The 26597-nt window shown below is 37.3% G+C and overlaps 2 protein-coding genes across 6 annotated transcripts in view; one reads left to right on the top strand and one right to left on the bottom strand.

The window, feature by feature from the left end:
* Positions 1-5008, bottom strand: part of BLNK (B cell linker) — a 107467-nt gene extending 102459 nt beyond the window's left edge. For 3 of the 5 annotated variants that reach the window (XM_054832602.1, XM_054832609.1, XM_054832603.1), the window contains exon 1: positions 850-988. In XM_054832602.1, coding sequence (XP_054688577.1) covers positions 850-951 — 102 coding nt within the window. In that variant the 5' untranslated portion in view covers positions 952-988. Of the gene's footprint in view, positions 1-763; positions 989-4983 lie in introns of those variants that run through there. The other 2 variants (XM_054832604.1, XM_054832605.1) reach the window with 2 other exon arrangements.
* DNTT (DNA nucleotidylexotransferase) overlaps positions 1-26597 on the top strand; it is a 154446-nt gene that overhangs the window by 28161 nt on the left and 99688 nt on the right. Inside the window, exon 2 of the mRNA XM_054832615.1 lies at positions 14898-15090. The gene's annotated coding sequence lies outside the window, so the exon portion shown is untranslated. The remainder of the gene's footprint in view (positions 1-14897; positions 15091-26597) is intronic.

Raw genomic sequence — 26597 nt, 5'->3', positions numbered from 1 at the left:
TTATATAGAAAAACTTGCATTAAAAAAAAGGAAATGTAAAATGAGATTATATATCAAAATGTAGTAAATGGACTTTATTCTGTAAGTAAGTTACAGGTAGAAGTCTAAAACCCAAGTCCTATTCAGTAAGTTACAAAGAAAAATCTGATATCAAAAAAAGGATATATCATGGATGATATATTTAATATATCTTGGAGGAGATTATTCAAGTAGTGAAAGGATGACTGAAGACAAGCTTGGAATATTTTGTGAACTTCAGGTTATTTTACATATACTAGAAAGGACATTGCAGAACTAGGAAAGGTACAACCAGACAAAGAATTTATTAAAAAAAACCCCCAAAACTCAAGTACCTTAACCTTAAGCAACATCTAGCAAGTACTGTGGGTATATATGCGTTGAGAAGAACAGATGAACAGTAGATTCATATTGACAAGCTGTAAATTTTAAAGCGATATTAAAATATAAAATTTAGACCCACTTTCAATGAAATGGTTACTTCTTCCCAGCAGGAAATAAAATGGGGCATGAAATACCTTTTCTATTATAAGAAATATCGCTGTGAGCAAACATTTTTGTATGATTTGCCATGTAGGAGATCTTAGCTAGCAGCTTCTACCATGAATTAAATGTCTATAAAAAAACAGGAGAGCACAAAGAAACTCACATAATAATAATAAAAATAAGTTCTTAGGGGTGACAATTGCTGACTAATCTATTTTCAGTACTTTTGAATATCTGTGCTAGATTTAGGATAAGATACCTGGTTTTCAAAGATAAATCCAGTAAGATTTTCTGCTAGCTGAATATAGACTGGACTTTCTAAAGTGTTACGTAGATATTCAGTACCTGTCTTAGGAGCTCTGCAACTTGAAAAGCTGTCCAGTTCTCAAATTCCTCTTGAGATGGCAGTTTTGTGGCCATGTTGCTATCCAGTGAGAAAGACTGCATGTATATGAGTAACACTGAACTGTTGCTTCACTGGTTTTTACTGAGCTGCTGTAGAAATCCTGTGAGGAAGTCCTTTTTGCAACTTTTTTCCTGTTTGCTCACTTAAAGTGAACGCCTATAAAGAGTGATTTAGGACGTACCAATATTCTTCTATGAGTGACTCTTTCCAGTATAAGGAAACTGTAAGTTATTATATCAACATATGCAAATATCTGTCATTACTGAAATCGGTTAAATTCTGCTAAAAATCAGTGTATAAAATACTTGAGTCATCAGCATCTTAGAGGTTTAAATATGGAAACTATTTTTCATATCTATTACATAAACAATGAGTGATAGCTGTTCCTTGCCTACTTTGAAGTCCTTGATCCAGTTGCTTGTATCTGCCTTCAGACTGCATTTGACTTGCTTGTGGGTTTTGACATATTGTGCTGTCATGTTTAGACAGAAAAAACTGAAGAGCTCAGTTGTAGAACTTTTACTTTCGTATTGTCATATCATATAATCTCATTCTTTATGTCAAGTCTGGGCATCATACTTTTGGGCTTAAATAAATCACTTAATTACTCTAAGGTAATGTATGATCTAAGTTTTGGATTTTTTTTGTTGTTTGTTCTCCCCCTTCCGCCCCATCATTATTATTACTGCTAAAGAACAAGTAGTTAACAAATTAATTCCAGTGCTATGTTACCTTTTCAAAAGGTAGGGCTAACATAAAATGCTTGTACTGAGTCAGACCATAAGGTCATCCAGTCCAGCATCTTCTTTTCTGACTGTGGTCAGAAGTGAGCTACCTAGGAATCTGTATAGAAACCAGGGCAAGCACGTTAAACTTGCATACTGTTCTCCCAGTCTCCAACCATTCTGAACTCGGGGACTTACCGGTCTGGATATGGTTTCTATATGTGCTGCATGCGTATGTATCTTGTATGTTACAGCAATGATTCCCAAACTTGAGGCTATGACCATTATCCTTTAAGGAGGGAGATACGGATTGGACTGGGCAGGCACAGCCAGGAATCGCTCCTGGGCTGGAGGACGAGGAAGACAGATGTTTAGTGGAGGCGGGGGCTCAGATGGAGTCGAGAGGGAGCTGAGCCGAGGAGGCTCAGGCTGGGCACTTCTGCCCCTTCCCAGCTGTCCCTGTCCAGCCATCTCCTCTGAGCTGCATCCGTGCCCCGCTCACAGCCCATCCCTGCCTCTTCACCTCTAACACAGAATATACTCCCAGTTTGAGAGGAGCAGCATATGCAATTCTTAAACTGGAGAAGGGGGCGGGGTGCATATTCTAAAATGGAGCAAAGGGGGAAAGTTTGAGAGCCTTTGTTTTGTAGAATGGTCAATAAAATTGCAAAGATGCAGCTGCAGCTGCTGAAACAAACCCAGATTATTTTACTCAGCAGTTCTGAGTCACCACAACAGGAGAAATATGAAAGCTTCCATAAAAGGCTGGAGACCAAGGAATGTTATATTCTGCTTTCCAATTACTCTTCCTGTTTTACTTCCCAGTGCAAAATGGATTTGGGGCACATGTTCAAAGATTAAAATGGATTTCAGCTAAGTTGAAATGTCTCATCTGCTATCCTTCAAATTTTCCTGTGTGTATTTTTGCTGTTAGATTGACTGACAGGTCAGTTGTTGCCAGTAAATACTCTTAACTCTTTACTATGTTGTGACTTCGCAGAACATTGAATCTGGCAAAACTCAGCTCCTGGAATTTCAGAAATGTAGAATTGAGATAGAAGCCTTTTCAACTTAAACTTTGCCTCCTCAGAATAATCTCCAAATGGCTGGCTGTGCACGCTATAAGAAAAGTTATGTTGAATTTGATAGTGTTTTGGCTGAGAGCTGTTCCAAGGGGGGCAACATCTCCCAGGATGATGAGAGGGACTGATACTCTCTTCCACTGTGTGCGTGAGCAGAAGAAGGGGGGGTGCATGCATTCCTCAAGAAATTTTGTTTGCCAAGTTTGAGGGCAGGAGTACTTGTGTCAGTAGTGGGATCTTCATGTGTATGGTGGAGGTGGGAAGCAGCTGGGTGGGAGATATGTGTGAGTTACAGATTTAATGGTTGCTTAGGGGAAACAACAAAATAACAGATGGCATCAGGTGTGAAACATGAGTAAAGTGAAGCACAGCAATGGTGTTATTTCTGCAGTACAGGCTGAGTTTGGCTACCGAGTAGGTGTAAGCAGTTCTAGTTCAGAACATCTCAAAGACAGATTAAAAATAGTGTTTTAAGGATTTTGCAATTCAGTGCTCCTCTTCTCCCAGTAGGCCACCAGTATTTTCAGAAATACTGCCATGCAAGGAGCTGCTCCTTGCTGCCTGCTGCCCTCCACTGTTACGTTCCTACACGCGTGGTAGCCTGCAGTGTGAGCTGAAGCTCTGCCCTGCCAGCTCACCCAGCAGGCCTTCCTCTTCTCCCACCTGGCTTCTCTCTGATTGCCCTCTCCCAACACCAACTTTTGGCTAATTCTCCTATCATTGCCTTAATTTGTATTCCGGGTTTTCAGGAGAATCTCTCAAGAGGCTAATGTTTATGCAGTTCACCTCTCTCCACTGAATGACACTGAGATCTATTTGGGAAGGTCATGTTCAGCTTCGTGTTCCCAAAGGGGCTGTAGCAGAGCTGTGGTTGAACCACAGGGACTGTAGCTTGCAGGAAATATTTTGCTATTTGTGTTTTAGTCAGATTAAAAATGATGACAACAACAAGAAGATTGAAAAACAGGGACATGGGGAGGCTCATCTTGGATCTTGCAGCTAATAGCTCGATGCTGATATTGATGTTGGCTTGATCAATGCTGTAGTTTTCTTTCCTCAAGTGTGTGCAGCAAAAATGGAGAATATTATCACACACTCTCACTTGCTTTCCACTACCCTCAATGGGATTATTTCAAGAATTGTTGGCTAGGAGGACCCCAAATTTGGTTACCAATTCTACTTAGTACCCTCATGCTTCTAGTTACACTATACAGTATACCACCTTTCACGGCAATCCAAGTAAATATGTGCGCTTGAACACACGTTGGCTTTGCAGGCTGTGGGGGGATACTTGAGCAGAATATTGAGGCTTACAGGTAAAGACGGGCACAGATGCTGTTTCTTTTGAAACAACCAGGTGCCTACATATAACTTCCAAGCAGATTGTAGAGACCTGAATGAGAACCAGCACTATCCCTGGGCAGCTCATGCTCACTTGCTACGGAATATTCTCTGGAGCATCCTGATCTGGCATGGACACTGGCAGACTTAAAAATCTGTTTAGGTACATGTGCCGAGTGTAATCTGTTATTTTAAACTTGTATCTAATTGGATACGTTAAAACACTTCATCTGTACTGTTTACAATTTCACTCCTCAAAAAAAAAAAAAAGGTGGAAATCTGATTCTGTATATTAAGAAATATCATCTTTCTGGAACCCTTAGCAAAACTGAGTTCTCTAGTACTTGAGAACTACCAAGTTTCAGAGGAATCTTAGTTAATGTATGTGTTTTATACACCAGGTAATTTCACCTCTAAATGGAAAGTCATTCTCATACGTGTACATAGAGCAGTGTTAACACATCATTACAGTATATATTTGAATGATTTTTTTTTCCTACGGTCTGGAGTGCACAAGCCACATCAGAGGCATGTTTTTACAGGCTACAGCTCCTTGGAGTTTCATAAAGTAAGTTCTCACTTTGCAATTTCATAGAAATCATTAATAAACAGTATAAAAACTGATTCCTAGATTATAGCACTGGTATGTCTTCCTAAATACAGCTATATATCTTCATGAACATAAGCACTAAATGTGTTAAATTATTTTGAAACTTTCAGAGTCAAGTTCTGCTTTGCAAAAACCCATAGCAGCTGCATGCCACTTATTTTACTGGATATAACACTGGAATACTGCTCTTGGGAAAATATAATTGAGCAAAATATCTCAATGAAGTATTACTGTATATAAAATATGAGCCATTGTCACTGACTTTTTTTTTTTTTGCACATTTTATACAAAAATAAGGAAAGGAACATGACTTACCATCTACTCATTTCTCTTCTCCCAGGCACACATGTTGGAGTTGATTCCAAATAAGTTAAAGGAGCAGTTTCTCATGCCTGCTCTTCCTCCTTAAACTGTCCCATATGTATTTTGTTGTTGTTAGTGTGATTGACAGGCTTGGCATTCATGGTGGGTGGGAGAAAAACTTTCTTAAAGGAAAAAGCTGGAATAGTGTCATGGTCTGAATAAGTTTGCAGAGAACATCAGAAAATGAAGGCTTGCTTACAGCTATCTATCTAGAAGTTTGATAAAATTTTGCTAACTGTTTTTGCCTTTTATTTAACAGGAAATAAAAATAACAATCAACAGAAACCACAGGGTCTGGAAGGGCCCTCAGGAGATCTAGGCAGGACTCTAGCAGTGAGGCAGGATCAAATACAACTAGAGCAAATTGGCTCAGTCTTAGAAATCAATTTGGTAACCCCTTGGGGTAGCATCAGGTTTACCACATCCTTGGGTGGCACAGCAGGAGGAAGACCTCTAATAATTCTGTGCTATACTGCTGAAGGGTGCAAGAGAAAGTGCCCATTGGTAAGGATAGTTGCTGGCTAAGCACCAGATGGGCTGAACCTGGACCTCCTCTCTTTCCTTTCTCTAGGCAAACCCATTTTCCTTAGCATTTCATCATAAGTAATGATTGTCTTGTTTAGTCTTTTTGTTCTCAGCACTCTCTTCAGTTTGGCTCCATCTTAACTGAAAAACAGGGTAGCCAAACTGGTCCCAGTATACTATTCTTTATCCTTTGGTAACTGCTTCTGTCTCGGCGATCTTCAGATGAGCTTTAGAACTGTGCTGATTATTCAACATCCATGTTGTTAACAAAATACTGAATACAATTAAGGCCAGAACAAATTCCTATGGGAGCCTGCTTGAAATACCCATTGAGTTTGAAAGTGATTTGCAGATATCGTCTCAATGCGAGCCAGATGAGCACTTACAATACATGGTGTTTTCATCACATTCCTCTAGTTTGTGTGTGATGACTTTTATATGGGACCACATCAAAAGCATTAGTGACAATACATACTTTGGGCCCCTTATCTACTAGGTAGTTATCATATCATATCAAGGAAGGAAATGAGACTGATTTGACACAGTTTGTTCCTGCCAAGCCATTTTTTACTGCAGTATTAAGGAAACAATTTATAAGTATATTGAGGCCCAACATTTGCTTTAGTATAGATGTGAGAATTAAAGTTGGACTGACTGTTCTGTAGTTCCCTGTCCTCCCTCCGCTCTCACCTTAAAGGGTGGATGTTTGCCCTTCCTTAGGTACTGTCATTTTACTGACCTACACGATGTGCTGAATTCATAGCACTCGAGTTCAAGGATAATGCTTTAGCTAGTTATTTACATAATCTGTATTGAGAATTTCATCATGCCATTCTTATTTAAATTTCTGATCCACCTTAATACCAGTAATAAATATTCTGATCCTGCTGTGGCTGCTATCAAAATTAAGCATCTAGTCACAATCTTTTTTGTGAAGACTAATTAAATACTCCAGTTTGCTCTGATATTTGTTATTTATTCTCTTTTTCCCAGTAAGGTGTGGATCTGTAATTCCCTCTTTTTTTCTCCTACTAGTACTTCAGAAGCCACAGTGACTTGTGTGGACTTTGAATGAACCTGTGAGAGAAGTGTCACAGGCTTTTCCAATGGTGCCACAGGGAAGTACCAAGGGAAGGAATTTCTTACAGAAATGTATCTACAGAAAGCAATTGTGTACTTAGGACGATTTAGTTTAATTGCATTCTGGCATATGCCTTTATCATAAATTGCTTTTTGGTTTTCAACATTTGTTTTTTTGGAAGTTCTTGTTGAAATTGTGAAAATCATGCAACAAGAAAGTATTCAAGATCACTTCTTTTTATACAACAATGCTGTATTGCTTAAAACTGATACCTGTTCTTACAATCATACAACTGTAATGCCAAATTCATAACAACTTTTGTAATGGTGTGACCTATCTCAGAGCTTGATTGTAACTCAAAACGTGGCAGACTCAACAAAATTTTCCTGATTTTGCAGGAGAAGTGGGGATTGGGAGCTATAACTGGTTCTATATGACAACATATGCTCCAACAGTGGCAACATGTTCTATTGCTTTTAGAGTTATAGTTGCAGGTTTTTTTTCCTACTATGCCAGCCAATTATCAGGCCTGAAAGTGGAGTTCAAGAGTCTTGGGTTCCCTTTGTGACTGATGTAGACTATTTTTTATGATTTGCATAAGTCAATTAGGGAGTTTTTCAGAGGCCAAATAGAACTCTGCTTAAATTCTTCATGGATTTTTGCAGATCTCATTTTCTGTCCTGGTGTTTTCCTCCATACTTGAAACATACTTGTTTCTGTGAGAGGATTTAGTACTGTAGCAGGGAGAACCACAGGAAGCCTTAATGTCTCAATGATTTCCCAAATGTTATGAAAGCTTTCATGTTATAAAATGAGCATGTGAGTTTTGTAGATGTCTGTTCTTCTGGTTTTAGTGGTTGTGTGGGTTTTTGGTGTTTTTTTTTTTTTTCAATAAACAGTATCTTTCCAGTTCTACCAACTGCATGTTGTATTCATTATTTTTGTGCACTGTTTTAAGTTGTTCTACAGATGATTGCTCTGTATTACTTCTTTGAGCAGTTCTCTCACAAGTCAACATGAAATTTATTGGAGGATTCTGGCATCTAGGCTATATTAGTGAAAAATAACTGTTCATGGTAAGGGACAAAATCTATCTATTTGCATTACTTAATTGAAATGTCTCTCTGTGTAACCCTAAACACTAACTCTAAAATGCATTGCCTTCTTGTGATTGCAGAAGACCCAGACCTAAAGAAGCCTCAGATGGAAGATAACAAAAACCACTGAAAACAAACCAGACAAAAAAAGAAAACTTGCTAAGAACGGTTAGCACCATTGCTATACCAAGGAGACTGTGGTTGTACACTGATTTGAAACCTGTCGCCTTTAAATCACTTCCACTGTATCCAGTTTGCTGCATAAATATGCCCTCTTTCTTTATTTCACTTGTTCTTCAACCCATTCCTGGGGCACGTTGTTTCAGCTGAATTTGAATTATTGCCAAATGCTAGGGTTTTTTGTTTGCTTGTTTTGTCACAGAGGCTGGATACACAGCATAAAACTCATTGTCTTAAGGACAGTTGCTCTTTGTATTATCACTAGACTTCTAAAATTTTTTTATATGGCTTTGGATTGTTAGCTTGACCTTCTCTTTGAATCTAGCAACAGATCCAGCCATTATTCTAGAGAGGTTTTCCCACATCTAACTATGCATTAAAAATGTACTTATTCTCATGTGTATTTGCTTGTAACCTGAATTTTGCACCTAGTTTTCTTTATATTTTAAAAAATTCATGTTTTTAACTAGTACAATAAAATATAACAGTAATAAAAACCCAATGTGCTACATAAATGTCATTGTTCATTAGAAATTCTCTTTGATTTTTTTGAAGGCTGGAACTGATGCCGTAATGCTTGGTTGTGATATCCTTCACAAGTACTCAGTATTCTTTGCAGATTAACTGAGCCACTCTTTTGATTTTTATTCTTTTGAACACCTTGGCAGAACTTACTGTCTATTCCTCTAGATTCATATGCTGGGTTGTATCGTTTGCACTTACATTTTATACCGGTTCTTTATAGAACCTCTCCTTTGAAATCCATCTGTGTGTTGACTATTCTGATAAAATATAGGAAAACATGCACGAACAGATTTCTGTCTGGAAACACTTACGTGCATTAAAATCTAGTGAGTGTATTTCAAAACAGCAAAACAGTATTATTTCAGTGTCTTGCCTTATCATTTAAATAACATTCCTAGGCAGCTTAAATTTGAAAAGCTGCAACTGATGCTTATTTTAAATTACTTTATGTTCTTTTGATGGATTTTGTTAGTATAATGAATTCCTAGTTAAACAGTATTGATTTCTTTGGGGCTTGTACGTTGATATGTGGAGAAGGTCTTTCACCATGTACATGACTCTTGGTATACGATAAATAGAAAAATATTAAATTAGTACTTCAACTAAAGAAGATTTAGTGGTGGGGTTTCCTGCATTTACTTCCCAGGTCCCGAGTTCTCTGTCATTGCAATGAACCCGGCCAACTCCAGCTAATTGTTGTTAGAGAAAATTCCAAATGATGTTTCTAAGAAATTTGCCTTGGTACAACTTCCAAAAGAGGGCTAGATTTAAATAAAAATACGCAATGATGTCCATCCATTTCAAGTGTTATGGATACCACTCATTTCTTTGAAGTACAGGCTTAGAGGTACGTCTCCATTCCCCAATTGCCCCACACTTCCACTTTACTGCTTACAGTGCTTGTAGCCTTTAGACCAGCCTTTGATATTTCGGTACGTCCAGCTACCAAGCAGCAGTTACGTTGGTATCAGCGTTTTCTTGAGTTCACTGAATTGCTAGAGGCTTGAACTGGAAAAACTTCACCAACAGCAGATTTTGGAGTTATAACTGAAGTATTTGTTGTCAGGATGCATAGTTAATAAGCAACATAAGGTACGTCATGGAAAACATTGTTGCTTCTATTTTGGAGAGGTATTTCTTCCTGCTTAACATACAGGTTTGGAGAAGGATGGCGTTTCTCCCATGCTCTTCCTGAGCTGGGGAACTTTAGAGAGAAGGATGAAGACAACAGTGAAGCATTAGCATACCATTGTTATAGTACCATCAGTATTATAGTGTATACATAATATATAGTGCATATATACTATATAGTATAGTACTATAGCATAGTATTATAGCACTGTAGGATAGTCTCATGATAGTGTTTCTGTGCTACTGTCATGCAGGTTTCATTCAAAAACATGTACCAGGTGAATTTACAAAGGTCATAGCTTTAGTTCTTCTATTTACTTAGAATGATTGAGATAAAACTGGACAGGGAAAATATCTGAACAGGACACTGCAAAATCTAGGATGTTTCTGTAGGACGGCAGAAGGTCTGAGGGAAACTGCAGTCAATTGTTTTATGAAGGAGGGAAGATCTGGGAAAAGAATCTGAGATATAGGGTTGTTTGGACAAGGTGTTCATGGCTTATTGTCGTAAAGAGAGCACGTGGAAGGAGGGAAGCAAGAAGTGATGGTTTTGGGGATCCCAAAGAGTTCAGGGAAGCATGTTATTCACTTCTATGGATAAGAGGAATTGGGTGGAGTGTATGTCAGCTGGCCAGCATGCAGATGTTGTTTGGACCAAAAAAAAAAGCAGACCTCCTCTCTACTTCTAGTCAACACAGCCCTGAAAATTAAGTTGGAAAAATGAACTTCTGAGCCTGTTAAATAAAGACAGAAGAAAGGAGGAATTCAAAAGGGGAAGGGGAGCTTAGAAGATGGATTGAGAAATTGAAAAGATTGACAAAGGGAGGGGATGTAAAAGTGGAAGGGTACAAAAAGTAAAGAAAATGAGAAAGGAGGTTACGGGGAGACAATCTATATAAATAGAATGTTTCTCAAGGTTTTTGGACTCATAAATAGAGCTTTTACATGTCTTTTGTCCTTAGCCTGCTGACATAGATAAAATTTTATGAGCAGAGTTTATTTGACAGTCAACAGAGGGAATATGATAAAATCTCAATAAATAAGAAAGACCTTAACAGCTGAGAGATCTATAGATTTGGGGTTTTTTTTATTCTGACTGCAGTATTTGGGGAGATATCAAAAAGATATTTCAAGTGATATTATGTTTATGATAATAAATTTTAAATGAAAGAACTTTCAAGAAAAAATGACAATAAGTACTTTTTAATTTTTCTCATTTGAGTCGCACAACTTAAACTCTATAATTTCATAACCTTTTATTCTAGCTCCTTTTTATTAGTTTGCTTTTGTTTCTCATTTAGGTAATGGTGATGTCATCCAACCTCTCTATCAGCATGGCATTAAGTGAAATTAGATCTAGGTAAAATGATCTTATAACAAGAAAGGTATAGAAGAAACAAACATTGTGATAGATTCTTCCCCACACCAAATCTGGAGGAGTCTTCTATTGCTATATGCTGAATACAGTCAGAATTTTGTATGATTACGTCCATTCTCTTTCCATTCTTGTGCACTAGCTTTTGTTTTTGTCAGCCTTTCTTCCATAGCTTTAGCATGTCCAGCTCAATTTTCAGAGATACTCAAGGAAAGCTGCGAATATTCTCACAGGTATATTCTTTGCACAGTGCCAAAGTCATCTGTTGCAGTATGAATTGATGACAACATAGAGTTGTTTCAGTTTATTCTTCTCTCCTGTCTTGCAAAGGCAGAAGCCATGCTAATCATGTTAGTGTTTTCCCAAGGAAATATGTGTTGCCTATTGGAAAAAATGCTGGGGCTTCTAAATACAATTCGGTAGAGGGTGAATAATGACATGGGATGTACCAAAGGGCAGTCTTGTGGTACCAGTTGGAATTAGTGGGAATGAGGGTAGCAGCTGACTGCTGCTTGTGTGTATCTTTCATGGGAAACAGTACTGTTAAAGCATATCTCAAGATTTTTGCTGTTTCTAGGCAATATACCAGGGAACGCTGGGCTCAGTATCCATACATATTGCAACCTAATGGACAAAACTCCAGTAACAGCTGCTCTTGTGTGTTGTAAACATTCCTCTGATGATAAGCTTTTTAAGGATCTAGATATGAGGTGTTCAGTATGCATCCATCTGCTGACAGTGTTATAAATATTGTATTTCTGACCTTCACATTTTCTCTCTTGATCTCTGGTTAAATGATGTATTTGCCAGTTCGACACTGCTGACATTCTGTCTGCCTGATCTAACATTGTTATATTATGATTCCCCGTGATCCCATTGTCATGGGAATGATATATTTCAAAAGATGAATATACTTTGAAGCAATGTGGGAAATAAACACACTGGCTGAACTTCATTTACAACATGACTTTTTGTTGCAAAATGTCTTCTTCAGTGTCCAGTATAATTGATTTATGTAATGTTGATGTATTTAAGAACACTGCTGTTTTATCAGATAATGTAAAGGAGGATGAGCTACTATTCAAGTGGACACAGAGTATCTCAATTATGGTTTTAGCCAGATTTTCCCTTGCTTTTGATTTCCCATGCACTGCATTACTGGGCTTTGCAAGACAGTAAACTGAACAGTAGTGGAAATAGAAGCTTTCTGTCTTCCTTCAGTGGTGAACGCTTCACTTCTCTAGAAATACTCTTGTCTCTAGAACTGGTGAAAGTTAACTTCACTTCTAGAGAAGTGAACCATAAACCATATGAGGTGAGAAAGAAGAAATGAACACGTAAACATTTTGCACTCTGGTATATTTTTTTTATACGCTTGTTTTATGTTTTTGAACACGTCTCAAAGGCAGCCCTCCCTTAGAATTCCATGCCTGTTTTTAAAAGTTGATTGGATGTATGATGTGAATGGGTCCTTGATAATGTTACCTACATTCTTGATAAATTGACGTCTATTTTGATTCAAGTATTTTATGAAAAGTCAGTGGGAGTTTTTTATGCATGACCTTCATGTCCTCCCTTTCTTATTAAAAAGAAATGAAATGAGAACTTAAACATCCAAAAAAATTGTTGACAATAAATGTCAGACTGATAAAAAAACCTCACCATTGACCTTCAGAACAGTGAGATTTAGCTATGATATGATTACCCTTTGAGGTCAGAAGTTACAAATCGGATAATGCAGTGATGACTTTAGTCCTCTGCAACCCACACATTCTGCATAACATCCCATGCCTCATTTGCCACATCTTTTCCACTGTTCAGAGCATGATCTATTATTTCTGTTTGCAATTTGGCAATTGGCAGATTACAGCAGACAATTGAATTCTCTGGCAATTCTCACCTCTTGGTCAGCTGTGCCCCAGTTCATAACCAAAGCACTTAACGTGCTGTATATGTGCCTGGCACATGTGAGTGCAAAAGCTATGGGAGCATATACTGGCCCTGATATACCTCTATCAGCAAAATGAAGTGGAATGGCTCATAGCTTATAACTGATTGCAGATTATTTAATGTCATTTTGAAATTGCTTTTAACTGTAGTTCGTCTGTCCTCTTTCCTGTTGTCTTGGGTGGCTGACCTTTAGTTTAGTTTGATTTACAGGCACAGAAGTGATTTTATCATTTAGAGTTAACACTATTACAGTGTGTACTGAAGGCATTCTGATCCAGTGTTCCCTATTACATCACTGAGGTGATGCCGTCAATGTAGCTTACCCTGCCAGCCCTGCTTTGGAATTTTTACTGACAGTTTACAAGGTGGTAGCATCAGCTTCTAGAGTCGTGCTTTTGTTTCCTGTTTTAAAGAAAGCTCAATAACACGTAAGGGACAATAACTACCAAGTAGTTTTGAGATTACATCTGGAAAGCCACACAATCACTTGTTAAATAGTTTCTTTCCTTACTGGGGATCTTACTCACTTTGTTCCCCATAACTTTATCTAGCAAGACTTGATAAATAAATGCAGGTCCAAGAAGTGCTTAAATTGAGGTATAGAAAGACTTAAGTGCTGAAAACTACTTTGCATAGAGAAAGAGTCAATAGAGGTTCTGCTCTGGATGGACTGAACTCAGGAAGTTCATGATGCTATAAATATTTTTTTCATTTTCCTTCTCATTCTCACAACAGATGAATTTCACTCAGCTCTCTTACCTCTTGCTGTCTCTCTCACAGCACGCAAAAACCCTGTGAATCAACACTCTCTGCAAAAGCAGAACAGCAGGAGGGCGAGGCTAGAAAGAATGCAATACTTTTGGAGTTTTTTTTTAGATTAGAAACTTGAGAGCACAGATACTTGCTTGTCAAGAGGCTCTCTGAAATAAAAGTAGGCTGAAACACATCACTTCGGCACAGGTATTATGAATCTCTGAGAGGGCGAGGAACATCCTACCAGATGTGTGGTGGTCAACTTTGGCTGGTTCTCTGAAGGACTGGCTTCCACCCTGCTACTGATAGAAAGGTGACTGAAAAAAGAAGAGACACCCTTCTGTTTGTGAAATGTAAAATACTCTTACAATTAGTTTCTAATATTTATCCCAGTTTTAGAAATTCTTAAAAGTATTTCTGTGCAGCTGCATATAGAAGAATTCTAGAGCATCCATCCTACAAAGGTAGATTCTGTCCAAATACAATCAATCTCAGAAAGAGTAAAGTTGAAATGTAGCATTTCATATAAAATGTCTCAGTGATACTTGATAGTTTCATAACAGTAGAAGAATTTAGGAGAAAAGTTGACAGGCACAGCCCTCCCTGCTTCAGAAGGGAGCCACCTTCTTTAAGACCTAGTTGTAAAATTTTTACCTGAGAGAAGAATTTGTTTTGTGGGTACGACTTTGGAAACTTGGAAAGCAAAATCAAGTGAGCTTCTTGAATGGAGCTGACCCCACTGTTGGATTTTTGTGCATCCTTTAACACACTTGTAGAGAATGGATCTTTAGATTCTGTCTTATGCTCCCAGAGGAGATTAAAATAGTACTGGGAACTATTTATCAAATGTTATATGGGAATTAAGTATTAAGGCTTAATTTTTGCTGAGGTGATTTTAGTAGGCTTTTGCCTAATTCGCTAGTGGATTGTATCCATTGGACTATTCGCACACTTTGATTGTTCTAATAAATATTCTAAATCTTTTTTTTTTACATTCACTCTCTCAAAAATACTGCAGAAAATTAATCTGATTATTTTGTTTAGAGATCTAAATTGCAAATCCATCACAGATAAACCCGCTCATTTTTATAAACTGCGTAGGCAAAGATAAAAGCACTATTCAGAAAGGATGCCTTTTAGCAAACTGCTTTATCAGTTAAAGTTCAGGGAGAAGAACTTGAATCAAATGAAGTACTGTTTATTTCCAGAGAGGATCTTAATCCTTAATGTGCTTTGCTTAATGTTACAGGATCTTCTGGGAGAAGTTAGTGCTTGCCTTTCTTTGAAGTTACCAACGGGATTCTGAAGACTTTGCGAGAGCGCCGAGCACTTTGCTGGACTGACAAGGCACAAAGGTGGTGAAACCACATCGCCGTTAATGAGTGTTTTTCGGGACATTTTGAGAAGATCCGTTGGAGCTAAAAAGGAAAAGTGGATTGGTGGTAACTATGCATTTCACTGTTTGAGTAATGTTTCAGACAAGGATGTCAACATACTCCCCGCCCCGAAACATGATGAGGACATAGTAGAACAGAGAATGTATAGTAGCACAAACTGCACTGAGGAGTAAGATAGTTATAGTTTGGTTATAGCAAGTGAGATACCCTGTGTGTTTTCAGTCAGCACTAGGGTGAAAATAGGAACAGCAGAAGACCTTTTGAATGATGAAAGGCATTTTATGTTGAACAGCTTTTAATCTAGTGCAGCTGATCTTCTAAAAGAGTACGACACTGAATTTGCAAATCCATTCTGTATGTTATGAAATGAATATTTTGAATTGGACTGCTTGATTTGAAGGAAGAGTAGTGAACTCAGAGTTGGAAATTATTCTCACCAAATACACTCCTTCATGCAGCAGAGTGAAAGTGGCAGTGACCACAGACGCATACTGGATGGTTTTTTCTACTTCACGAAAATTTATTGAATATAATTTTAATGATATTTCATTTCACTGTGCTACACTTGTTTCTTACAGGATTAACAAATACAATTTAAAATAATTCACTTCATTAGCAAACCTCCTATCAACAATGCATAGAGGTATTTATAGTCCAGAGTAAATCCCAATAAGAGCAGGACACTAGCCAGCCAACCCTGATTTAATAAATTATTTTCCTGTATAGTTGTTCTATATATTTATTCTGAAATGTAATAATTGTTATCAAAAACGTATTTCAAAGCAAAACAATGAATGATCATCTGCAGTTGAAGGCAATCTGCAGCTGCAAATATCTATTATTACAGATTTATTCAATGAAACAGTTTCTAAGATGACTTGCAATGCTATAGGCCTAGCTTAACTCAGTGCATATATGCGACGCTAGTATTTAATCAAGAGAAGTAGAGAGCATTGTAATGCCATGTTGTAACAGACCGTAAGGGGGAGTACTTAACAACTGCATTGAATCGTTAAGAGCTCGGGAATAGAGAGTGAAAGCAGGAGCTTTCATGCAAGGCAGCTGAACGTTGGTGACCTCTTCAACTGGTTGACAATGAAAATCAATTTCCTAAAAGAAGACTTTGTCAGATCTTTAGACTCAAAATAATTAAGTCACCCCGTGTATATATAAAATCAAACAGTAAATGCCTTACTGAACCAGAACCATTATAATTAGTTTTCAAAAATGGAGTGGTGTTTTTTGGTCACTTGGAAAGGAGTGTTATAGTTTCTTCATTTATTTGACTGGATAGTTGATTTATTAAGTGTAAAACTGGGAATATTTATACATACAAAATTACTGCTTCACAGTTTTGCTAACTGACACTTGGTATCAAGGGGGCTTAATGTGATAGTTGGCTGTTAGTTTACCCTGGCAAATTCTATGTGGAAGACAATAGTAGAGTAATGCCACACTTTCAAAAGAAAATGTTATACTTTGCCTTTTATTTAGGAATCTTCGTGTTCTTCTGAAGTGCTATTTACACAATTTAAGCAAGTCATAATTACCGACGTTAGACAGAATTCTTAACATTCCCCTATTTGTCAGCAGTGGAAATACAACAAATACAATGTCAGAGCTTTGCTCTGTACAGGTGGATAAGAGCCTCTCACTGTACCTTCATAATATTGTGGTAACTTTAGAAGATATTTTCAAAATCTGCTCTTTATTACGACCAGCATACGAAAGGGAGAGAAGGATTAAAATGCTTAGCTTCTCTTTCTCATTTGTCTGCCAAGGCTGATATTCCCAATGTGTGTACATCACCTTGTAAACAGAAACTACATTATGATATGCCAAACTCTGGTTTTGATACAGTTTCTGGTGAATAGATGTTTACTGATGATATCATTTCAGGACTTAATATTTGTTCAGTTTGAAATGAGGTCTTAAATGAAGGCTTTATTTGAAGATGATATATGGCCATTGATTGTAAGCCTAATGGATTTTCTCTCTGCTTTTGGATTGATTAAACAGTGATTTCTGAGTTAGAGAATTGGGAATAAGTGATATTGAACACAGACATTCCATGTATGTTTTCATGCTTCAGTAAGTGAAGTTCAAAGAGGTGTGTCAGCAATATATTGGAAACGATGCCTTAATCTCCATCAAACCATCTCTGAAAATGGCCAAAGCCTTGAAAGAAATTTTTGTCTTAACAATGAGCCAAAGATAATTGTTGTATTTTTTGAAAGAATTACTTTTTCTTGCCAGTGAGTTTGTGTTTAGGGGAAACAGGGAGTTTGTGGTCTCAGTCAGGGGCAGTAGTTCACGCTCCTTTCTCAGGTGAACTATTTGAGTATTTGACATTCCTTCCCTTTCACACCAAAACCAATGATCACAAAAATTTTGGGAATTTAGCTGAGCTGTTCTTAGCACGGAATCGTCCTAATGTAGGAACATCATCCCTTTGTTTTGAAGTAATTGATCCAAATCACTCACTGAACAATTCTTCCTTCATTTCAGTTTACTGTTCAAACATTTGCTGGATAAAATATTGCTAGATCTAACACTGGAATCTGGCTTAAAAAAAAAAAAAGTCTTTTGCTTGATTTATTTCCATCTTATAGACAGAATGACTTGGCTTACAAGCTTCAATTAAAAAGTATGAGATTAGTTCTAGAAGACTTTACATCTAGAACAAATTCCATGAAGAAAGAAATTACATATATGAGCAGTACCAACATTTCTGTGACACACATAAGGATCATACAAATAATCAGACTGAGATTTAATTGTCATGTCTTAAAAGAGCATTGAACGTGTTCGGCCATTATGCAAGATATTATGGCATAATATGCTTGCCTGGATAGTATAGTAATAAATAGTTGGATAGAAAAAAAATGTGCCCCAGATTAATGTACCCCCTCAGTCTCTGAATCCCTCAGGAAAAAGTTGCTGTCCTGAATCTTTGGTAATATAGGACTGCTGTCTCCAATAAAGTAGTACCAACTGAATTGTAAATGTTTTCAGCTTCAAGCATTTGACCTACTCAATGCAGAAAAAATGTTTTTAACATTCATAGAATGGAAATGTGCATATGTATGTGTACACACCAGTATGCAGGTACAAAGCATATTTTTTTCTGCACCAGTTGCAGAGTAAAGGGCACCACTCTTTCTAGCTCTTGCTGAACTCTTGTTTACTTATTTAGACTTCTGAAAATCTTAAATGAATCCCTTACTGAAACACAAGGGGTTTTTGCCATCTATTTGAGTTAGTTATACTAGCTGAAGCAGAAATAATCCAGAAGCTGGCCTTAAACCAGGAATGAAAATGGAAACTACTCAGTGTAGAAATCACAGTACTCACCTCATTCTTCTTTTTCACTAAGGCTTCAAATAGAAATTCATAAATTTGTAGATGTTAAGGTTGCAAGTGGCTAACAGTCATTATAGAGTGTGACCTTTTGCATAACAGAAATTATGATTTATGTAAATAAATTCTTGTCAGCAGCAGAACGAGGTGAAAGAAAGCAGTGGGGTCATATCGTTATAGGCATTGTATCCAACTGTTTCTCCAACAGTGGTACTGTTCTGCTAAATTTAGCAGCGTTACCTCTGAGATGTTTAATTAAGACAGGGGCTTCTATGTTGACTTGTCTTTCAATCACCTTTTGGAGAATGGAGGCATTTCTTTTTAGTGAATTCTAACTACATAGTAATATCAGCATCTGCAGAGCAACCAGTACTGAGTTACAGAAAAATCTGGAAAAAAGTTCTAGGAGAGGAAAAAAATGGAAATAGATTAAATGCTTTGTTTTAAGATTTATGGGTGGTTTGGGTTGTTGTTTGTTTGGGTTTTTTTACTTATTTAAAAATATTTTAAAATAAAAATAGCTCTGAATTTAAAAATAAAATAAGGAATTAGGAAAACAAGTATTCTGAAATTGCTTTGTGTTGCCTGGCTTCACATGAAAGAGAACACATTGTTCAACCTAAACTGAATGTGGATATTTTTGAATAATTGATACAAGGAGTTTCATTTTTGGTCGAATGAAGACTTTCAATCATAGAAAAACATTTTGGTTTCATTTCATGGAAAACGTTCTGCCTTTTCCAGTCAAATATTTCTTTCAAAAATTGTTCAGCAAATGAACCAAAACCACTTTTTTTACCTGCTTGCATTCCTACATCATGTGTGCTCTTCTGCATTCAGCATAAAGCACTTGCCAACATCAATGCACTAATTTGCCCAAGAACTATATTTGATTTGGGACCTAATAGAGTCACTTTACAGGATGAAGAAAAGGGTTAGAGTTAGATTAAATAGAGGAGAGGTGCAAAAGCTCAGCTGAGACTTCTGCAGAGGGGAAATTTTTGCTTGTATGACCACAAAACCAAGCCAGGTGGCTGCTTCTGAGTCAGGTCTGACTCCGGTCTGTCAGACACTGTTAGCCCAAACACAGCTGTTACCTCCCCACACCTAACACACTTATACAAACAGGAAAGTTTCTTTATTTGCAGAGGAATTAATTAGCCATAAACCGATTTGACAATGTGGATAAATAATCCCAGCGATCCTGACCCCTGCTGCCCTAATATTGTCCGCATGCCCAGAATTGCTAGCCCAACAGTCCTCTCAGACATATGCCATGGGATCCTATTGAATTCAACTCTTGACTTTACTGAATTCTGAACTCTAAAGATTTAGTCTGTTCATTAATGTTGAAAAATGATTCCTTTCAGGCAAAATCCAAGCACTCGCTCACCTGTCAATTTTCTCATTTCTAGATGTAATCTAACACATAGGCAAATGAGCTCTGTTTTCCCAAAACCTAAAAGTTATCCTAACCTGATTGTTGATATGGATATATTGCATCACCCATAATAAATGGAGGCTGTTAGCCCGGACTAAATCTAGGCTGGTGGCCCCTTTGATACTGATATCTAAGTATACGTTATCTGACCTTGTTGATCTGGACCCTAGCCCTTATCCTGAATTTAGGCTTTCTTATTTTAGCTAAGCTGAGGTTATTCTTACTACCCTTGTTTGTAGCCATATTGAACACCTCTTCTGGGTAAGTACAAACCAAACTTAAACTGTAATATGTATTTCTGAACCTACTTCAACCTTTTTATTCCCTCTTGTGTCTTTCAGCTATAGCTATAACCTTTACCCAAAACATTATTCTATTCTATTAACATGCAAAAGCAATTTTTATTATCCAAAATATCATGGCCAAGAGGTAAAATCATGTTAAGAACACTAAATTTGGCCTATGTACAATCCTTACCTTACCATATCAGATCCTGCAGAAGCTATTGCCCTTGATTTCAGGTTGACGCTTCTCTGGTCATTCCCCTATATTTAGAGTGGGACTAAAAGCAGTTCTTCAGTTCAAGGTTTGAATACAAATGGGCTGAGCTTTATGTTTCAGGCACAGAATTAAGACAATACCTCAAAAGATTGTGGGGCCAGATACTTATGTGTGGGGGTAACAAGATTGCTGCTTAATAATTTGCAACATAGGCTTTCTTAAATGCATGGGGCTTAAACTTGCTGTATTTGAGTCCTAGTTCTGCACTGGAAAACTGTTAAGTGTTCTCACAGCTGAAACAGATTGAAAAGCAGTGATCTAAATGGAAGGTGAATGAGTTTGGAGCTTCTAGTCACTTGTGAAAATAAAAAACCTGAAGAGTGCCGAGTATGCCACTTAAATTTACATGTGTGCCTGTTTTGAAATGTGAGGAATTGGGAGAGTATCGACTACTTTCAGGCATATTCAGCATTAAGTAGTGTGAAAAATGATATATAACTGTTCAGATATATCTAGTTTATTTATAGTACCGAAGCAATCTTAACAAGGTTGAATGTTTTTAATGTATCCATTTAAATGGATACCTGTAAAATGTGGCCTTCTCAGGAAAGAAAGCAACAGGACAGATCTTCAACAAGAAAGGAAAACCTGAGCAATTACTGTTTTAGTGTATTGCTAAAATCTTTCTTGCTTGTGCTAGAGATGATTGAGGCTGCTGTATAGCCTTTTCTAAAATGTAACTGGCACTATCATCGTATTAAGTGTCTTTTCAGCTGATTTTTCTAACCTTAGATTGCTCAGGCTTTGCAAGAGCAAGGTTTTTCAAGTTTTCAAGTCAGGTGCAGTAGAAGACTTCTTTTGGTTTAGACGTTTTACAGGGAGGTTGAGTTGTAAGTTTTCATGTCAAATGTACGGTATTGGGTTGTGAGCGACAAGGTGGTAACAAATTGTAACTCCATCTGTTATATGTACTAGAAATTTAATGTTCCACTATTTTCCTAATCACTTTTGCTCAATGAATCTGCTAAATTGCTGCGCCAAGCAATGTAAAATAGCCTTGAGAACATCTTATGAATCCAAACACATATAGTAGGACTGAGTATGACTGAAGAAATACTGTCAGTTACTTTTGTTTTTCCCCGCTTAGTCCTTTAAAACAAAGTTATCCTCAATTTCTGGCCCTCACGTTCAGCCTTCTACGTTGTAGTGCAGTTTGTTTACACCGGTATTTGTGCCGTAGCATGCTTGTGGGTAGCGCAGCTGTGGAGGTAACGTGAGGTGATCCTGTGGTGGTTTGCTGTGGAGTGGCAGGGGGTGTGCGCCACGGCTTTGCACCTCACCACAAAGGCTGGTGGGGTTTGTGTTTTGCTGTCTGCTGGTTTTGACCAGTGAGTAGTGAAAAGAATACGTATAAATGGTTGCCTAAAGTTAAAGAGTGTTTGCCCCAACACTTATTACATCTGTTAGAACTGTAACTTTAATACTTTGGCAAAATAATGTTTTATGGAACGAAAGAGAAGAAATTATATGTGTGTGTATATGTATACATACGCAACTTAGAGTTAAATGCAAATGCGCTAGAGATATTTTTGGTACTTTTCAACTTTTATTTGACAATGTCTACCAGAGAATAGCTATTTATGGTATTTGTTAATGGCCTGTATCATATGCCCTTTATATATGCCTACATCCTTGCCATCATCAAATCCTTCCTACTCAGAAACTGTTCTTCTGGACAGAGCCATCTTTTTCCACTCACTGCAGCCAAGTGAAGAATACTGTTTCCTCTAATATTCTCTCCCTCAAATTCCTTCTCAGAAACATCCACTTCTACAGTCTGATTTAGGTAGCTACTTCAACCTCCCTCTATCAGTATTCATAAAGATATTAATCAAGAAATATTTACATTTGGTTTCCTTTCACAATGCTGCATGCAACCAGAACAGTAAGAGCTGTTGCAAAGTTGGTCTGAACCTTTTCTTCCAGCTCTCTAAGCTGAGCATAATCACTCACAGTTATCTGTCCCGCCCCGTCTCCCCCCCCCCCCGCCTTGAGTTTTCAACACCTGTACAATGTGCAGGAAAGGATCAAGAAGACATTTTAACTCATATAACCTATATACCAGTGAAAAAAAAACCAACCAGGAAGCCATTGAGCCTGCACAAAGGGAAAGATATACGTTACATATAAATTACTTGTGACACAGAATGTTCTGGGTTTACTGGTGTATGAAAATATGCATGGATTTTTTCCCTCTGCAGGTTGTGCAATATGACACATTTTGTACCTTATTAGATACCTACACAAGATAATGGACGGACTGACCAAATTATCTGTAGATACAAAACTGTACTGTTAGCAAAATATAATTTTATCAGTGTTAATGGCATGGTTCAGTGATTATGACACTTATATACCCAATTTATAATTCTTTAGTCAAATCTGTGTATGTAGTTTCTATATTCTGTCCCATAAGCTTTTTCTTACTTATAAAAGATATCTTGGACTACTTTCCCACACATTTAAAACCATGAATATATCTTACATCATTATTTTAATCCTGGTAGTTCACTACTACAAAAGTATCTTCCTTTGCAGACCTTTTCTTCTTGACAAGATTTTGATATGCATTCACTTACAGCTGTCAAAGCTGTGGTCTGTGTATGTTACACCCATGGCTTCCTTGTTCTTTGAAGGTTATTGTGCAATTACTGTGCATGTTATGTTGAGATATTCCAGTGTTCTGTGCGAGGAGTCTGCACAGCACCAGTGGGTAAGACTAAGAGAAAAAGCAGTATTTTCCTCAGTACCTCGTGTCAGTAAATCACTGGTCTGGCCTAAGTACCAAAATCTACAGGAGATTTTATCCAGATTCTCCTGCTTGACTCATTTGCTTTGAACAGCGAAAGCCAGGTGATAGATTGATATCACTTCTATGGTGCTTGAATCCAGCTTGTAGAAGAGCAGCCTGGAATAGCTGGAAATGAGCCTGTTGGGTTTTGAGAACACATATGTAGTAATACTGTCAAAACAATTGTAATACTGTCAAAACAATTGTAATATTGTCAAAATAATTGTTCTTGGCTATATGATGACTTTGGCATCTACTGGTACCTGCTCTCCATTAGCTCAGTCTCAGGATTTAGGCCTTTCTCCTCTAACGTGGCCTGATTTTACATCTTTATAATTCCACATGTTTCAACATAGTTGAACAAAATAGAAGCTAAATTTGTCTGTGTATCATGCTTGTATTCATGACGTTTTGAATTCTAGTGCATTGTAAACCCCATAATGATCTGCCACCAGCAAAGGAAAACTATCATATTGAATTGTGTCCTTAATAACGTCATGAAACGCCAGGTGACTAAATTAAAATCTTTAAATTATGAATAACATGTATTTTTAGTAAAATTTAGAGTAAATTGTTGTAACAGAACAGCATTCACAAATAGATTTACCTGCTTTATATACTTTCTGCTGTAATGCTTCATAATCTATGAGAATAATTAGTCTAGCATAGGAATAGAAAACCAGAAGGATATAGGAATCCTTAGTGGAAGAAAGGTGTTGAAGCTTTCTGAAAGTTCTTCAAGATGGTGTGGTCTTCTGATTTGTCACTTAACTATTGAATTACCAGCTCCATTCATAGTTATGTGATAGTACATTCAGTCTGACTTTCAATTTCTTAAAACTGAATCCTCTCTGCAGCAATAAGTGCAGACAAGAGGAGTAAGACTCATAATACAAATACTTCAATTAAGTGGAATTATACTGTCTCTTTGAGTAGTATAAAAATGTGTTAAAACTTGTGATGGAATTTCCTAATAAGCAGGTGTGCATCATAAAATAATGGCATGAGATTTACATCTGTAATTTAAGGAATCAGAAAGATGGCTCTAAAGGCTGTCTTCTCAAAAATATCTAGGGACAGTGTGGTTTTCTTATAAAGATCGATCAACATATGTTCACAGCTAAGTATGCAATGCTACACTGGGACAGGACTTGTAGGGGCTATTGCAACTTTGAATTGATTTAGTAATATTGAATTTTCTGCAAGATGAAACGAGGGAGCAAATTTTGAGATAGTATGGAAAAGGAATTGCCAGTGGCTTTGAGAAGTAAATTTTTATGCAGTTCAAAAAAAATCATCTTTCATTGTAGCAAAAGGTAGAGCCATCAAATCCACACTGCAAAATAAAAAATGTTAGGCAGCTGCCAAATTATAGGTGAAGTCAGTAAGAAATGAAAAGAATGCTTTTGTGGAAACTGTCTAGAGTGCTTTTGGATTAGAAAAATCCAGCTGGATAAAGAAAACTCCTTCCTGCTATGAATTAATCAGCCAGCTAGGGTACTTCTGCGGTAATTAGTTCTGCATTAGTGGAACTCAGAACCTCAATAAATCAAAAAGGTGAGAATTCTGCCCCATTCCACTCTGCTTTCCAGCTTCCTTCAACTCAAATTTCTTGAATAAAAAAGGCTTTTAGTTGATTTTTTTCCCTTCACCTGCAAAATTCACATGTCACTCAGATGAACATCTGTTTTGTTTTCTCTATGGAGATAACACAAAGATATGTGTAATCCTCATCAGCAATTCTTTCAGCTTTTCTGATGCTGTCTCTGACTTTTCTGCAGCTGATTTCAGCGGAGTGTGCAGAAAGAGCTCTGTCAGGACTCACCATACTGTTACCTGTTACCTGTTGCATTTGCTCAATAGCCAGAAAGTGAGATAAACTTTCTTATCTTGGTGTGATTCGCATAAACTTTTGAGAGGACAAAGGGACATACCACATAATATTATTCATAAGTTTCATTCTCTCTGCAACAACATTATCTATGCTACTCACTCTTATTTACTCCTCTCTTCTATATTACCTGGTCTGATGATGTGGGAACTGCAAGACGAAGCTTTCCTGTACTACTGAAAATTGAATGTATAGTTGAAAGCTTTATGTGAAACATGGCAATAGCCTTTTTCTGTTTTTCATTATTTTGGCTTAAGTACATCTATCTTTATTAAATGCATCATGCTTTATTATCTGTAGATGTAGAAGGCATAAATCTCACACATGCTGCTGTTTGTATATTCTGTAATGTAAATAGGTCTAGAACTGCATTTGCAGTGCTACTGCAAGATGCATCAATTCTACATCTAGCAGCTATCGTAACAACTAATTAAAAGAAGATACACGATCAATTTAGCTGTCATATTAGCAGTGTCCTACTAGAGAAGTGGGGGAGGATATCAGGATTCTTTATGAGAGAATGAAGGTGGCAGGATAAGAATTTTTATATAACAGTGTATTCATTTCTAGTATTATATTTTTATATAAGAAATTTCTGCAATGTCCACAGGAATGTTATTTGGTCATCATTGAGATAAACAATCTTTACAACTGCCTAAATATAGACCATGCAACACCATTTGTGTAGCTCCTCATCTCTGAAAGGTTGTTTGGTATTTGCTTATTAACGCAACTGTCCTTAATACTGGCAATGAGGTGAATGTGAGAGTCTAAATAAATGGTACTCAATATCCAGAGACCTTTACCTTTGTAAACCATGTTTGGAAGAGATGCATAACTGTCAAAGGACCATGTATATTGATGGGATTATGCAGATATGTCTCTGCTTGTTGCTGAGAGGCTCACGAGGTTCTCATGAGACTACTGTATAAAGAAAACCATTGATGCACCAGGACAAAAAAAAAAAATAATCAAACAGTCCAATAACAATCACAACAAGGAGCAGCAGCTACCATTAGCAGAGTAACCAAAGAGAGCAATTGTAAGCCTTGTTACTGAACAGAGAGAAAGAAGGAAGAGTGAAAATAATAGTTTCCGGGGAACCTAGGCATATTGGTGTGGGTAGGAGGCAGCTCCTGCCAGGATTTGTCACCAATTACTTTTCCCCGTGCTGTAAGGGGGAACCCTATTGCTCTATTTTATTATTCAGCACTGTGATATTGCTTTTCCCTAGTTTCCTCAGAAAGGGCTTAGAAGAACAAACCCTTGCTATAATAGCTGTGTATACAATCAGTTAAAGAAGCTGTCAGCTCTTGTATGATTTCTACATGGGCAGTTTTTGAGAGATGTTGCTAAATACATTCTTCTTGTTCAGGTTTTCATCTCCAGTTTGGCAGGGGGGGGAAAGAAAAAGATAATAAGTAGCTATTCCGACCACATACATCAGAAGTGTTGTACGTTTGATGACAGTAACTACACCACTTTGTGTCCTCTCTAAGCCTACTTTA

The sequence above is a fragment of the Grus americana genome, chromosome 7, assembly GCF_028858705.1.
Source record: "Grus americana isolate bGruAme1 chromosome 7, bGruAme1.mat, whole genome shotgun sequence".
Classification (NCBI taxonomy): domain Eukaryota; kingdom Metazoa; phylum Chordata; class Aves; order Gruiformes; family Gruidae; genus Grus; species Grus americana.
The sequence above is the reverse complement of the archived record's forward strand: the minus strand, read 5'-3'. Positions and strand labels throughout refer to the sequence as shown.